Source organism: Myotis nattereri (assembly GCF_964212035.1).
Source record: "Myotis nattereri genome assembly, chromosome: 3".
NCBI lineage: Eukaryota > Metazoa > Chordata > Mammalia > Chiroptera > Vespertilionidae > Myotis > Myotis nattereri.
Genome location: NC_138077.1, coordinates 197,147,493 through 197,164,607, shown reverse-complemented (window position 1 = coordinate 197,164,607; position 17,115 = coordinate 197,147,493). Strand labels below are relative to the sequence as shown.

The 17,115-nt window shown below is 37.9% G+C and overlaps 1 protein-coding gene across 2 annotated transcripts in view; it reads right to left on the bottom strand.

Annotated features, from left to right (window-relative positions):
* Positions 1–17,115, bottom strand: part of PUM1 (pumilio RNA binding family member 1) — a 130,962-nt gene that overhangs the window by 59,093 nt on the left and 54,754 nt on the right. For both annotated transcript variants that reach the window (XM_081087502.1, XM_081087503.1), the window contains exons 6-7: positions 8,285–8,451; positions 5,724–5,994 (exon numbers count right to left, since the gene is read on the bottom strand). In XM_081087502.1, coding sequence (XP_080943628.1) covers positions 5,724–5,994; positions 8,285–8,451 — 438 coding nt within the window. The remainder of the gene's footprint in view (positions 1–5,723; positions 5,995–8,284; positions 8,452–17,115) is intronic.

The window sequence follows — 17,115 nt, the reverse complement described above, 5'->3', positions numbered from 1 at the left end:
TTTCTAACTCTATCCCTCTCCCTTCCTCTCTGTAAAAAATCAATAAAATATATTTAAAAAAAAAAAAAAAAGAAATAGGAACAGACTCTGGGGCCAGAAAGCCTGGATTCATATCTCAGCTCCACCACTGACTTTCTATGTGACTTTGGGCAAGACAATCTCTCTGTGCCTCTCTCTCCTCCCCCTCTTAATAGAGAAAATAAAGATATGTCTAACTCATAAAGTTATTGTAATAAAATTAATACATGTATAGCACTCAGAATAATCTTTTATGTGTGATATTCTTATTGACGAAATGGGAAGAGCACCCCCACACAGACACGGGGCTTCTGTGAGTCACCTTTTATAGCTCCTCTCCCAACAGGGCAGCCCAGGAGGGGGAAAACAGAAGGTAAGACTGTTCAGAGTCAATGTTAAAACAAAACTCCACACAGAGTTTCATGAGCACCTGCTCTCAGCAGTTCACAAAGACAATGGAGAACCAGATATTTTTTTGTTATTGCTGATGGGTACTTTTTAAAATATCTCCATGCAGGAAAAAAAAACAACACAAAAACTATGAATGCAGTTGAATTTGAAGGTGAAACAACTCCCCATAATCAAAAGGCTTCGTGTTCTAGTACTAGGTCCAAAAGAAACAGCCTGGAGCGAGAAACCAAAAATTACATGTTTGCATAGTTTACAGAATATAACCTTTCAGTAATCACGTCTTTTAGCTTTAATTTTCTTATCTGTAAACCATAATAGCTGCCCTACCTGAGGGAGCTGTTGTCAAGATTCGTAGAGAAAAGCCCTCTGAAACACTAAAGTATTACATCAATGGTGGAACTATAAATTTTTAATTCAAAAGTATTATCTTGGAGCCAGTCCTCAGTACATGACATGTGTAAAAGTTTGGTATTGTTTAAAGCTTCCAGGTCAAAGCCCATATTGTATCAGGTTATTTGAACAACTGCTTAACACTTCACCAGGTTAAAAGATCAACTAATGATTTCTGGTTTAACAGGTACTCACATACCATGCTCCTGAATATTTTAAAAAAGAAACTTCACATTTCTTTAAAAGATGAAGAATCTCTCCCTAACTGATTTGGCTCAGTGGATAGAGCACCGGCCTGCGAACTGAAGGGTCCCAGGTTCGATTCCGACCAAGGGCATGTACCTGGGTTGCAGGCACATCCCCAGTAGGAGATGTGCAGAAGGCAGCTGGTCAATGTTTCTAGCTTTCTATCCCTCCACTTCCTCTCTGTAAAAAGCCAATAAAATATTAAAAAAAAAAAAGATGAAGGATCTCATTCCATAATAAATGATTCCTAAATAAGGTACAAAAAAAAAAAAAATAAACATATCCTTCTTCCAAGTAACTTCATATCTTTCTAAGAAAATCACATCATAAAATTTCAATGTCAAATAATAATAAAGATAAGCTTCAATCAGCCAAATTGCTACCTAATATAAGTATTTAACAGTGATTATACACAACACTAATAATCTTCTCATTTGTAAACTGAAAGGCAAGTCAAGAATAGTAAATTCCTATGTTATAACAATGCACAAACTTGTCCTCATAAAAATGACATTTAATCACTACCATACTGCTAAAAAGCAATGCATGCCATTTCCTCTCCTATCTGACTAGGGCTGTGAAGGAATAAATACAGTATTTCAATTATGACTTTCAGAGTTATTTTCTCTTTGTTAAAATTCATGCTTAACAGGGTGAGAGTTTTGGTACATCAGAATACAATTTTGTAAAACATGCTACATTAGGCTATTTTTAGATTAACTGAATTCTAAATAAAGAATATCAACAATTAATCTGATTAATCTATAATGACATAACTCTGGTTTTGTTTCTGCTATCTAGGAATGTAATTTAATGAGACCCGTATTAATTTTCTAAAATATACTTATGGAAATATGATAGCTGTATAGCTCTTTACTAAAGTAAAAAATATTGCTCAAGCATCATAACACAAAATGGTATCTAACACTATATATGAATGGTTTACTGTGCTTTCTAGGATTCAGGAGAAGACAATAAGGGGAAAGTGGGGGAGAACAGTCCAGAAATATCAATAAGTATTTCAAACTACCCTGAGTTAGGGCTTTTTAACCCCAGATCTTTGTATTTGGGATAGGTAAAATTATCTTTATTTTCACAAAATTTAGCATGTCTTTCAATCATGATTATAAGCAACCAACCACATTAACATCTGTGACTTAATCACCAATAGAAATCACATACATTTTCAGGTTACTTTGCAATTGTTGCACATCTCAAAATCTTGTTTATGCTCACTAAGATAACTAGTACACGTAACTCTTTTTCGTGCTTCAAATGATAGATATTTTTATATAATTGGATTCCTTTGTAATCCTACTTACACTCTATTTAAAACATTATTCTGAGAATTCAGTCCACAGATCTCATATAACTTTCTAAGGGATTCATTGCCCCAAAAAAGGAATCCCTGATCTAAATCAATTTAGAAAGGTTAAGTTTATGATTAGCAATGACTAGACAAGTATTAAGTTTGCAATGAACTAAATGAAAGTTACCTTTACTATATTTCGTGGCTGCTCTATATTACATATCTCAATATAAACTGATATGAAACCAACTTACTATACCAAATCAAACCTGATCTGAAGGAAATAAGACAAAAGAAGAAATTATTTTGTCAATCTGCAAGCCAGATCCTCTCCTAAAATCACAAATAAAGTTACCCTACCAATTGTAGCAAACAACTAAAAACTAAAAACAGATAGCCTTAGCCTTAAATACCCATTTAAGAAAGTGAAGATAAAAGAATAGAATGTACAAAAAAGTGTGTGCCACACTAGACATCTAGTTCAATGCTCACAATTACTAATATTGTCTGGGACCCAGGCTTGGCTCTCAAGGCTTCTGTGACCCGAACTGAGTAACCAGGTACTTATCTCCTTTTTCCCTGATACATGTACCTTCTACTGTTGTCAGCCCATAACCACACCATAGTCATTTCCAGCTCCACACCTCTGCTCTCTTAACTGCAGCAGTATCACTCCATCTGTCTTTCAAGCTGTATCTATGCAACCTTGGTCTTCATCAAGCCCTCCCCTGGTCTGACGGTATTCTACTCAGAAACGCAATGGGATAAACAACAATGATCACATCATATGATGGTGGAATCTCTGTGTAACAATGCCCTATGTTGCAGCAACCAAAACGTATATCAAAAGCCAGAACCCAACAACAGTTTAACTTTCAAAATAACAATGTTCACTTTCAAAAGCTGAATTGGGATTCATGGTGAAGGCATGCTGGGTTTTATAAATTTGAATAGGTGTTGTTTGATATAATCATGATACACTACATGTGGGTGTGCAAAAGTACATTTCTGTTGCTTAAGTTCTAATAATTATCCAGCCTCCCAAAAAATTGGTAAAAATTTTAAAGCCAGAGATCAATAAATTAAAAGAGAATCCCAACTCTGATTATGAAGTAAAGAACAACTAAATAAAAGAGAATCAGATTTCATTCATAAGAGGTGGACACAAATATTTCTTAAATAATAAGCTAAAGATTAAACTGGGAATGGAAGCTAAGAACCAAAAATGGCCTCAGCACTAAGGGTGGCTAGGGAATGTCAGACCAAAAAGAAAGAGTAAATAATTCAAATAAAACTTCTTGGTATTAACTAGGTTAAAGGATCTGATTAGGAATAGCCTACACTCATGAACCTCAATTTAGATAAAGAAATTGCCAAATTAATTTTCTAAGCTGGACAAGTTGAAGTCTATATAATATGTCCCTATATTTGGTGTGACATAAAATATTTTGAAGTCTAGTATATCTTCAGCACTGGAAGTAATTTCTGGCCTCTTGCAAAACTCCTGTTTTGAGGATTTATTCTTTTTTTATTGATTTCAGAGAGGAAGAGAGGAGAGGGTGATAGAAACATCAATGATGAGAGAGAATCATTGATCGGCTGCCTCCAACACGCCCCCACACTGGGGACTGAGCCCGCAACCCGGGCATGTGAATCGAACAGTGCCCTCTTGGTTTGTAGGTCAACGCTCAATTACTAAGCCATGCCAGCTGGCCTTGAGGATTTATTTTGAAAAAGGGCAAAACCATGAAAGAAGACTATTTCTTATAAAGATGATAAAAACCACTACAAGTCAATTCTTACGGAAAAGTGGGCAAATCTATTGGAAACTACAAGGAAAATAATGTACACATTCAGCTTATTCTCTCTAAAAAAAGTTTGGAATTATTACTAACAGCCATCTGATAGGCGCACAGAGCATATGTACATCAGAAAATCCCTTGTGCCCCAGCCGGTTTGGCAAAATGGATAGAGCATCAGCCTGCGGACTGAAAGGTCTTGGGTTCAATTCCGGTCAAGGGCATATGCCCATGTTGCGGGTTTGATCCCCAGTACGGGGCATGCAGGAGACAGCTGATCAATGACTCTCTCTCATCATTGATGTTTCTATTTCTCTCTTCCTCTTCCTTCCTCTCCAAAATCAATAAAAAAATCTTTTAAAAAAGAAAATCCCTTGTCCTGGCTGACGTAGGTCAGTGGACAGAGCATGGTCCATGCACCAAAGGGCCACAGGTTTGCAGGTTTGATCCTGAGCCCCAATCCTCAGCCCAGGTCGGTTAGTCGGGTGGCTTCAGGAGCCCAGAGGCAACCAATCTATGTGTCTCTCTCACATCAATGTTTCTCTCTCTCTCTTCTCTCCCTCTCCCTCTCTCTGCTCTGTCCCCACTCCCCACCACCCCTTCTTTCCACTATCTCTGAAAAACAATGGAAAAAATGTATCCTTGGGCGAGGATTAACAAAAAAAAAGAAAATCCCTTAAAGGGATTTCATTTTGTAAACTTCATATGGTTAATAAGGTTATTAACCTTATTATCCAGTTGTCTATCATTCAAAACTCACTTAAAATCAGCTATTTATAACAACTACGGTAACAGTATGGTCTCCCAAGAATTTCTAAACGTCAAAATGAGATGTTAACCTTTCACACCTAGAAATTTATATTTATGTTCCAGTCCAAAATTAAGACGTATCAGAAATTCATGGCCCATGATATGGCTTCCAGCCATAAGAGAGAACTTACGGTACTTAACAGGATAGGAAAGCTAGCAGGCCCCCTTTTAATAATTCAGTCAACTAATTTTACTTTAAAAAATTGTTAAGGGAAGGATCAAAAACCCTAGAGGTTAGTCATATTATGCCTTCAAAATCGGAAGGCACACATGCAATATTTTCCAGGGGTTTATCAATAAAAGAGCCAAGTAATTTCACTGTAAGGTACTAACTTTCAAAGTGCAGTGACTCAATTAAAAGACATAACTAAACAGAGTTGGGACTATTTCAAATACACAGCATTACAATCACATTTCTCTTCAGAGAGATTAACATAGCATCCAAGAGGACTGTTATAAAAGATAACACCACCTCACACACTCTCCAAGCCTTGGGGCAAGAGAGGAGCCTAAGTACTTGTAGACGAAAGTGGTTTCTTGCCAATAACCTCAGCATGGGAATCAGCTTCTTGAGGGGAAGATACAGAGGCTTTGTAAACCCACATCACCGTCAGGCTAATAAAGTCTGGATATCAATAGCCTAAAATAAAGCCACCCTCCTCCCATCCCCCCATTCTTATTCCTTGTTAATGTGCTGGCTAGAGGGAGAGTAAAGAGAGTGACAGAGACACACACAATACCTGTTGTTGAGAATTGTAGTCAAAAAGTCCCACAGTTGCTGCTGCTGAATCCACTGGCACCTGCGTGCCTGAATAATCAAACTGAAGAGGCTCCATGCCCACATGCTCCATGGGGTCCAAGGGGACACTCTGGGACTCCATGTTGGAGAAATCCTCCACAGGCTTGGCACCATTGGTGCTGGTCAGCTGGGCTAAGCCCTCAGAACCATTCTGGTTTGGACCCAGAAGATCCACTTCATTAGCAGAGTTCTGGCAATTACCAGGGGTACGGCTAAACAGAGAAAGTAAAGGGCATTAAACCTTATTTTGAGCAGGGAGGGACACTACAGCAACCCAAGTTTAAGGACAACGTCCATGCTATAACTTGTTCTCAATAGTACTTAAAACCATTCCTACAAAACAACCAAGACCATTTATGGTGTTTCCATGTTATACCATAAAATGACTTTTTTATTGCTTGCCTTCCCACCACAGCCCACCCCTTAAATTTGCATTTACTGCTATTGATTTACAATCCCTTCAACCAAGAGACTCAGATTTGAGAACACTGGATAAACTGGAAAAATCACTAACTGTGGCATCCATGAAAACAGAGATCCCAAAATGCAGATAGTAAAATATGCCCCCCAAAATTAACATCTTAAACATAGAAATAATGGAAGAGTAGTTTCTAAGGGGGAAGTTCCACATGTGAGAATGATTCTACTTAAAAAAATAACTTTGATATAAGTGGAAATTCTTTTTCTGTATTATGTGAATATACTGGCCAATGCTAAAACTGTCTCCTCCCCTTCTAAGAAACCAGAAGAATCAGACCATTACAAAATAGTACAAAATAAATTATTTATTTAGGATATGCACCTGCTAAGGAGATAAGTCTAAGAATTAAAAATAATATGAAGATATAATTTATCATCCAAACCAGGACACTCCTAAAAGCAAAAAAAAAAAAAAAGTGCACTATTAATAAATATCCTGGAAAACAGGTATAAAGTACTGTCCTGGGAAACCCAGGGCACATGATCACCCTATCCAAAAGGACTGTAGGACAATATGATTCCAAATCAGACTAATCCTAATAATAAAACCCTAATATGCAAATCGACCAAACGGCAGAACAACTGGTCACTCTGATGCGCACTGACCACCAGGGGGCAGACGCTCAATGCAGGAGCTGCCCCCTGGTGGTCAGTGTGCTCCCAAAGGGGGGAGCGCCACTCAGCCAGAAGCCGGGCTCACGGCAGTGCTAAGGATCCTGGCAGGCAGGTGGTAAGGGGCGAGGGATCCCAGACTGCAAGAGCCCTAGACTGCGAGAGGGCGCAGGCCAGGCTGAGGGGCGCCTGCAGTGCATGATTTTCGTGCACCAGGCCTCTAGTATAGAATAATATTATAATCTAAAGGAGTATAACCTGTGACTATATTCTATACCTTTCATGTCTAAAAGAAATCCCAAAGCTGGTACAAATTAAAGCTATTGTTGTGTTCCTTGACACACTCAAGCCTTGCAACCACCACCTTCCCCGAAGTCAAATACCAGAAAACACTGCTGCAGGCTGCCTGAGATTCAAGATGGAGAGGCTACCCAAACTCATTTGAAAGACCTTAGGTAACTCTATAACTCTGTGCCTCAAATTTCTTCAAAAGACTGTTAATTCTTTACATTAACAAGACACAAAAGCTAGATTAGAAATATTTAACAATTGAACATTTTTCTACAAACAATGACCCAAAATATATTTTAATTTTGACTTTGATAAATATTAGGGTAAGATATAGAAGTGTGGCCAAACATATACATATTAACTTTAGATTAACTTAAAACTAGTCAAAATTTAATTCTCTATCTGTACATTACTGAGCGAGGAGTTTTAGATTTTTAAAATTATATACCATCACTAAAGGTTATCTACATAAATGAAGAAAAGAAGAACTTGCCAAATGTGGAACACAAATATACAATATCATTTTAATACTGCATAAATTGAATTATAGGTTAAAACCTGCAAATCAATCGTGACCAGAGATGGAATGGGAGGCCATCTGTGGAAGGGGTATGTTTAAGAAAAGCCATTTAATTGCATCTCTGGTTCTTCAAAATGAGGAAAATGATACTTAACGCAACTACCTCAAAGGGAGCTTATCACTTTCAAATAAGTTCTCAAATGTTTTGCCATCTATTCTAGCATGCCAGGGAGATATGTCAAACTCCCATTAGTAACCACGGTTTCTCCCTTGGGGAAAGTCCCAAGGCACCCATTCCAGGTGATTTTGATATTTGAGAATCATGAAATGTTCTTCATGGAAATTAATCTGCAAATTATAGTCCTATACAAATGCAAAATCTGTTGTTTTGGCAAAGCACCAGGCATTGACAACTCTTAGAAAATTCCACCTTACCAATCAATTTATAATCTTTGTAGTATGGCCTACACTAGACCCAATTCTTAAAAAGGACACATAAGGAAGAAAAAAGAAAACTAAAGTAAAAAAACAAAAAAACAAAACTTAAAACAAAAACCCATAGCCCCCATTCAAAAATCAGAAGTGTAAAACATACAAACCTAAAATCTTTGACGTCTGCATCAATCCCATTCTGCACTGGTAAACCATTGGTCTTGTCCATCACATCACCCTCCTCCTTCAAATCTCCTAGCTTATCTCCATCAAACGTACCCTTGTTCTTCTTTTCATTTTTGTCGTTTTCATCACTGTCTGCATCCCTTGGGCCCTGTTTAAAAAATAGCTTCAGCTTCACTAATCATCAACTAATGATAGTGGGTAACCACTACGGACACCAGACTACACTAGATGCTAATTAGAACAGGATAGTGTCTATGTCCTTTTAAGACATTACAACCTAATTAACAGACAACACAGAGGCAGGAACACTGCAGAAAGTCTTGCCAAATGGGGGAGACAGACATACATTTATGTTATAGTTTAGGACAGTCTTACCATACCCAGTGCCCCACCATCCCATTTTTTTTTTCCTACCCAAAGCCCAGCCAAAACTGTGTATCTCTTGGTCCCACTTTTCTACTCTCAAATCTAACTCTATGTAACAGCATGACTAAGAAGATCCAGGTATGGCAGCTAATAGTATAGTTGAAAAAGTGTTAGTTAAGTCTATAAAAAAAAAAAATCTATCCCCCATTGCCTATGTAAATTCCCCTCTTACTTCCGAATATTGAGCTAAGTGTGGTCTAACATCATTCCAATTCAATAACTCTTATCTTGGGATATAAGCCCTTCGAATTTGCACTATCACCACCACCCCAGTTCCACCCTATGTCTCACAGTTCACTGCATCAATAATTCAACAATCACCTTAAGTATAACATTTTTAATCCTTCAAAACATATTAAATCCAGCTGTGAAATTCTTTCACCAATAAGTGTTGTCTTCTTCTATCGACCTGCCCCATACCAGATTATTTTGAGACTACCTTGTTTATGTGGAATCACTGACGCAAAATAAGTTATCTTTAAAGTATTTCAAACTGTGACTAATGAAAGACTGGACCCAAGAGAACTGTGATGCCAAGTACACTGATGTCCATCCTGTGTCCTCAGGAAATTAAATCTGTCTCCTCTTACCAACACCCTAACTTAAGACCTGGACATATAAAGCAAAGTGCCTTGATTTCCGAAAGGAAAAGAAGATTTGGTATAGTGACTTGTTGTGGTTCAGGCAGCCTGGCACAATCTTACCAAAGAGTAATAATAAGTAACTACTGTTTTGGTAAAAATAGAGAGAAGCAATCTCACTTGTCCCCACCACTGACTTCTGGTTTAAGGAAGAACACACACACCTAGACCAATTAAAGCTCCTGGTAAAAGGCAAAATCCAATCAGAAAAAGATGAGAGCTGCTGCACAGCATTAACAGTCACCACAACCAAATTTCACTGGGGAGAACTCAATAATGGGGGCTGGTACAGCAGGTACAAAGTTGTGAATGAGTAGGCCTACAAATGCAAAATAAACAAATGCTCTCAGAGTAGTTCTGAAAGATCTCTAGCCCAGAAAGGGGGGCACATACATTGACATGCTTAGACCTTTCAACTGCCAGTTCAGAGCCCATTGTGCTTTCAAAATCATGCTCTGTTCAAATGCAACACAGAAAAAGAAAGATGGCATGGCTAATATGAACAAAGGAACATATACAAGAAGGATATGCCACTTGTTTCATGTGGCATCAAGATGATAAACTGCAGTTTTAGCAACCACTGAGATGTAACTTTCACAGCAAAATCTTCAAAGTATAAGACTGTCAGCGGTTCTAAAGGAGTGAGTGACAGCCAGTTAAGCACCATAATGAGATCCCTAAGCAGAGATGAAAATGACAGGATTCTAGAGACAGAAAGATATTTCAATATGTCCAGAGACAACAGCTCCCCCCTACTACAAAGGTAAAACTGACAGAAGCCATGTATTCATTTGCATATCCCCAATACTAAATACAGTGCCTGGACGAAGTTTAGAAACTATGACAAAGAAAACTGAATGACCACAACAATTCTACAAAACTGAACTGCTAAACGAAGGATCCTTCCATTGTCAGGTAAGAATCCCATAGGTGGAGATATGGTTTAGATAACAAACAGCTCTACATAAATTAGACATCACTGATGTCAATAATAAAAGAGTGTTAGGAGGATTACCCAACTCACACACCTAAGTCATCTTCCACAAATCTACAAGTCACTGGCTTCGAAGGAGCAGTTCAGCTCCAATTCCTCATAAATTCAAAATGTCTGTGTGTGAAAATGGGAAGATAATGGGATAAAGAAGTAGTTGGAAGTTTCGCTAACAAGTGAGAAATCCGGTGAAAGCGACACTCACCCAATCAATGAATGCTGTGTTAACTTCCCTCAGTGACCCTCTACAAGGGCTTGCTGAGAAGCTGCTCCGCCGATCTAGAAGCCAGCTGCTCTGGCCTGAAAATGTGGCCTCTGATAACTTACATTCCCAATTACAGCCAAAGGTTAGATTTTTCAAACATAGCGCTGGGGTAGGCTGTTTTTCACCAATATTATACAGTCCATTCAACTAAAGTATAGTTGTCTGATTTTCTACTCTTGAGTAGAAATGCCTCGGAAGAATAGTAGGTTCCTTCTATTTGAAGGTGGGGGCTCCAAGGAAGTCTTCCATTTCTTGATGTGGATGCAAGGGTGTATATTCATTTTGTGGAAATTCATAACGATAAACATTTATGACATACACTTTTCGATACACAGGTCATATTTCTCTTTTAAAATATATTTTTATTGATTTCAGAGAGGAAGGGAGAGGGAGAGAGAGACAGAAACATCAATGAGGGGAGAGAATCATTGACTGGCTGCCTTCTGCACGCCCCCTACTAGGGATAGAGCCTGCAACTCAGGCATGTGCTCTTGACCAGAATCAAACCCAGGACCATTCAGTCCATAGGCCAGCGCTCTATCCACTGAGCCAAACCAGCTAGGGCCATAGGTCATATTTCAATTTTAAGTTTTCATAGGAGAAAGAATTCAGCAAATCAACAACTTTAAATAAAAATAGTTGACATGAAGTCTGATTTCTAAATAAGAGAATACAGGGTTCAGGATCATAAAAATGGTCTCAGAAATGTGATGGCTGTAAAAAGAGTAAAAGAGTATAAATGGGCTGGTACATTTTATGGGATTTAAATTTTTTATTTTAATATTTAAGGTGCCTGTAACTACATGGTATTTAAGAAAGTATTAAACCAGATAGCACAGAATCTACATTCGACCTCAACTGCTAACACTTACTGGTCACAAGGCTTTGGACTGGTTATTAAACTTGAACCTTAAAACAGGGATAATTTTGTTTCAAACAGAGTAGTTACAAACATCAGTGAAATAATACAAGTATAAAAGTTTTATAAAGTATAATCATGTTATACAAAGGTAATATATATATTAGTAAAAGCTATCACTAGGATGTATTTATGTACCATTATCTATGATACCAAGATTAAAATCTTAAATGTCCCAATTAAGTGGTTTAAATAAGTATACAGTCAATCTGACCCTACCAGGGCACTGTCATTTTCCACAATACAATGGCTCTATGATTAGTGTTGGGTATCACATTCTTTTTAAAATTTACAAGTGTCTGGGCTCGCTCCCAGAGTTTCTGGCTTAATTGGTCTGCACCGGCTCCCACAAATGTTATAAACAGCTCTCCAATAACTCCAATAAGCAGTCACAATTAAGAATCACTGTAATAAAGTCCAACATAAATATCATACATACAGAGTTTATGCTTTGCTTTTTTGTCACATATTACCTAGTACGTAACAGTACTGGAAAGTCTATTCAGTAAATGAAAGAAAAAACAAAAAGGATTAATAGCATCATTTTATTGTGGGTTTCAATGTTAATCCAAACCTGTAGTATTCAGATACAGGCTTCAGTGAGCGTTCAAAATGCAAGTGGCCAAACCCAATCAAAACCTCAAGAGTGGGGCCAAGAAGGGGTCTGTGAGACCCAGATCTCAAAAGGCATGGGGAGGAATATGTCCCATTGCAAGATATTAAAGAACTGAGATAAGAACAGACTGAGAAAAGAACTATATATTGTAGAAATCATAGTACATCCATTTTTGGCTCAGCTTCCTCAAAAGCCTCATATAACAGGAGGAATATTTCAGAGAATATCTATTAATTCTGAGTGAAGTCAGAGAAATGAGAATTGAATTTCTTCTCTTACTGCAGTGATCTTACCACAAAGCTGCATATGGCAGAAGTTACATTCAATAAAATTAATAATCTTCCTCTCCTCTTTTTAAAAAAGAATATTTAACATATTTGCTCGACACACTCAGTCCAGAAACAATAACTTTAACTAAAAAGGTGGTTTCTCCTGTATACATCTGCCTGGTTTTTGGTGTATTTTTTTTTTCAATCTTCACTCAAGGAGTGAGGATATTTTTCCCCACTGATTTTTAGAGAGACAGTGGAAAGGAGGAGGGTGGAAGAGAGAGAGAGAGAGAGAGAGAGAGAGAGAGAGAGAGAGAGAGAGAGAGAAACATTGATGTGAGAGATACACATCGATTGGTTGCCTCCTCCACTAGCCTGAATCAGAGGTGTGGATCAAACTTCCAACCAGATACATGCCCTTGACCAGGAATCAAACTCACAGACACAGATACACACACACACACACACACACACACACACACACACACACACACCCTCTCTCTCACTCCCCCTTCATGGGCCAACTCTCTAAACACTGAGCAACACCGGTCAGGATCATTTGTCTGTTTTTTACAAAATGCAAAAAAAAAAAAAAAAAACACCCTGAAATGTTAATTTCCTTTAAAGTTCAACAGTTTATAGCTCCATCATTAATGTAAAAAAATTAAATATTCAAAAATTAGTAAAAGCTTGAAATTACTAGCCATGTGAACTACTCTTTTAAACTGGCATATTACCTATTGTGAGGAACTTGACTGACCAGTATGGCATAACAGAAAACAGTATTGTTAAGAACTGAAATTAGAATAAAGTTTGAATCCAGGCACCATCACTTCCCTTCAAAGCTTCATTTTTCTCATCTATAAATTCAGGACCAAAGGTTACCTTCAAAGGGTTGTTTCAAGGATTAAAAATAAGGCAATTCATGAAAGTGCAATTCTGAAAAAAACAAAAACAAAAAAAACAAAACAAAAAAAAAACCTTAGCAGTACTTTATCCCATTTTCATTTTTTGCCACTGCCTTTTTCAAAGCAAATCCACCCTCATCTCTACTTCCCCAAAGCTTCAAAATTGCTAGACAGCTCATGTCCCCTTGTTCTCCCGCCCTACCCAAAGAAACTGTTACAGAATCAAGCCACCAACTACATTTCATCAAATCGGAGACACCATCAATTTGTAAGACATACCATCATTTTATGTGCTGCTAAAAAGGAAACACTGACAATTAAACTATGACATACTAACATTTGAAAGATGCATCCCAACTTCAAAATGAACAAAGTAAGGAGGTGTGAACTTTCGAGTGAAACACAAACTATACCAGGCTCTGCTTATATGATCACCAAATGCCTGGTGTGCAGAAAGGAAAAAAAAGTGTTCCCCTCTGCTGTGATACCACCAGATCCAAGAGAAAAAGAAAATATGTCTTACATAGGTAGAATGCTATTTATTATTACGAAAACGAAAAACAAGAACTGGTTTTCTAAAAGGTGTTTTTGTTTTAACTTTTTATCTAATCAATGTCTAAAAGCCTGACACTACAAAGTACAACATGTTCAGTTCTTGTTCAAGAGAAGCTAAAATCTGAAGGAACCCCACCCTGCAAATAAAAGTTTCTCAATTTGATCCATAGCTTGATGGTAATTTAAACTTCCAAGAAAATTATGTCTGATAGTAGTATTTTTCAGACTTTAATGTACATACAAAATCACCGAGGGTCTTGTCAAAATGCAGATTCAATAGGTCTGGGGTAGAGTCTGAGATACTACTTTTTTTTTTTTTAATATATTTTATTGATTTTTTTTTTACAGAGAGGAAGGGAGAAGGATAGAGAGTTAGAAACATCAATGAGAGAGAAACATTGATCAGCTGCCTCCTGCACACTCCCTACTGGGGATGTGCCCGCAACCAAGGTACATGCCCTTGACCAGAATCGAACCTGCGACCCTTGAGTCTGCAGGCTGACGCTCTATCCCAGCCGTGGGCAAACTACGGCCCGCGGGCCGGATCCGGTCCATTTGAAATGAATAAAACTATTGAAAAAAAAGACTGTACCCTTTTATGTAATGATGTTTACTTTGAATTTATATTAGTTCACACAAACACTCCATCCATGCTTTTGTTCCGGCCCTCTGGTCCAGTTTAAGAACCCATTGTGGCCCTCGAGTCAAAAAGTTTGCCCACCCCTGCTCTATCCACTAGGCCAAACCAGTTAGGGCTGAGATGCCCAGGTGATGATGATGCTATTGGCCCATGGACTTGGAGGAGCAAGATTTTATGAGGTTTATAAAGCATTTTTTCAATATATTACCTAGCCATATGAATTAGACTTTTGGTGTTTTAATTATCCACATTTTGCAGATGAGAAAATTAAGATCCAGTTGAGACTTAAACCCCTGACTTCTATCTGCATTACACTGCACAAAGTTTTTAAAGTAGCACTGGTTACCTAAAATAAATGCAATGGAGTCTAGAAAAGCAAGTCATCAAGTTTTATGACCCAAATAAATTGCTACGAGTGTACATGCATCCTCCAGGTCAGAAGGCAGTCAATCTACAGATAAGCAGAAAGGCCTTCCCAAAATGTATTTTCTAAAAATCTTTCTTCCAAGGTTAGGGTAGTCTTCACCCTAATCCAAGTTTACAGTGGTCTTCCTTATTTCCCTGGGCACCATAAACCAGAAAGACAGAAATTATGAAGGATAGCCCTGGCCAGTGTAGCTCAATTGTTTGAGTCTATGCACCAAAAGGTTGCTGGTTCGATTCCTGATCAGGGCACAAGCCTGAGCTGTGGGCTCGGTCCCCAGTTGGGGGCATGCAGGAGGCAGCCAATCAATGATTCTCTCTCATCAATGATGTTTCTATATCCCTCTTCCTTCCTCTCTGAAATCAATAAAAATATATTAAATAAATAAATAAATAAATAACTTGACCCTGGCTTAACTGGTCTTCTGAGGTTTCCTATTCTGAAAACCGCTATCCTGAAGTCCCTGGTTCCTATGTGCAATACCACCAAAAATTTACAGTATTAAGAACAAAATACTGCTGTCGAATTCTTATTGTCGGCTGAAAGTACTCTTATCACAGAAGCCGTTAAGTACTAAACTGAATCCATGTGCAAAATCAAATGAACCTTAAAAGGCTAGACAAGAGTTCAATACCTTCATTCAAGTTGCAATCAGTAAAAACCTTACTAAAAATGGAAAACCACTGTACAATGAGTAGATTACTTTGGTTCTAAACCTCCTTTAACTGAAAAATTAATCAGAGCCTGGATTATCTGTTGTCAGTATCTGAGAATGACCACTTAGTACTTGTTTTGAGGTCTATCTACATTCATTCGTTCCTCCGAAATGATGTTTTCAGCTCTAAGGAGACTCAAATGAGGCTTCTCCATGGCTTATGGAGGTAATGCTGATACAGTCACCCAAAAAGTAAAAACACCTGAGTGCTCTGACCCATAAACCACCCATCAGCCACCCTTTAGTTCAGTACAATTAGCTAGAAGCCACAGATAATCTTTTTGGCCTCTAAACTCAACACTTTGAAGGACAGGTTAGTTTTTTTTGTGTGTTTTTTTTTTTGAGTTCAACTTTTCCAAGAAGATGCATGCATATCATGACAACCAAAAAGTGACTAAGGTTTCCATGACCAGAACTTTGGTCAGATGTCATCCTAAGCAACAGGTAGAGCAAAGGCCAGGTTAGGTATAAGATCAGCAGGATACAACCACAAAGCGAAAAAGTAATTCACGGATCCTCAAGCATCCATCCACTATTGAATATGCCAATGTTGTAGCTTGATGTCACTGATCAGTCCTGCTATACCATCCTTTAGATCAGTGGTCGCCAAACTTTCGGACCTCACGGACCACCAGTGGACCCAGTCCTCAGACCACTTGTTGGCGATCGCTGCTTAGGTGGCACCCACGTCAAAATATGGAATAATATTTCATTACCACGACCTTCCTCTGACAAGAAGCTGGAACACAGATGTGCAGAATTTTCATTTATCCTAATGCAAACCTCAGCCCAGTAGATTATCTGACTGTTAGAGTACAATTTTCTGAACTCTGTCCTGAGGTCTTAACTTCTGGTGACAATATTTTAAGAACTAAAAACCATTAGCCTCCCAAGATAACAAAGGATGACAGTTGCCTTCATAAATACAAATGCAAGACACAATGCAAAAGATACAGCTTTGTTACAGAATAATGAAACAATTGTTCAAAAAGAGAAAAACAGACAAAAATATTAATTCAATCCCAGAGTTTTATCTTTCTCTTTATTTCAATTATTTTTCTACCTCCTTCAAACTTCACAGTAACCTAGGCACATGCCACCTTGGATAATGCACAAGAATTAAAAACTGATCACGTACATAACACAGGTTCCAGTTTACCACAGTAACAACTTACCTACACACAACACTAACTTTTCTTCTACAGTAAATAAAAGTTATAGGCAGGAATAGACAGCACTTCCTAGAGAAATCTGGGTTCGTGAGATAAAAATGTATGAGGACCAAAAAAAAAAAAAAAGAGGTAAGCTAGGGATAAGGTGAAAGAAGAAAAGTAGTTAACACCATTCTTCCCATGGAACAATAGGCAAATGATCATTTTTGCCTGATCCCATTCCCCACATCCAAAGGGTAGATCCTGTTCTTCCCAAGCAGCCTCTTGGGAA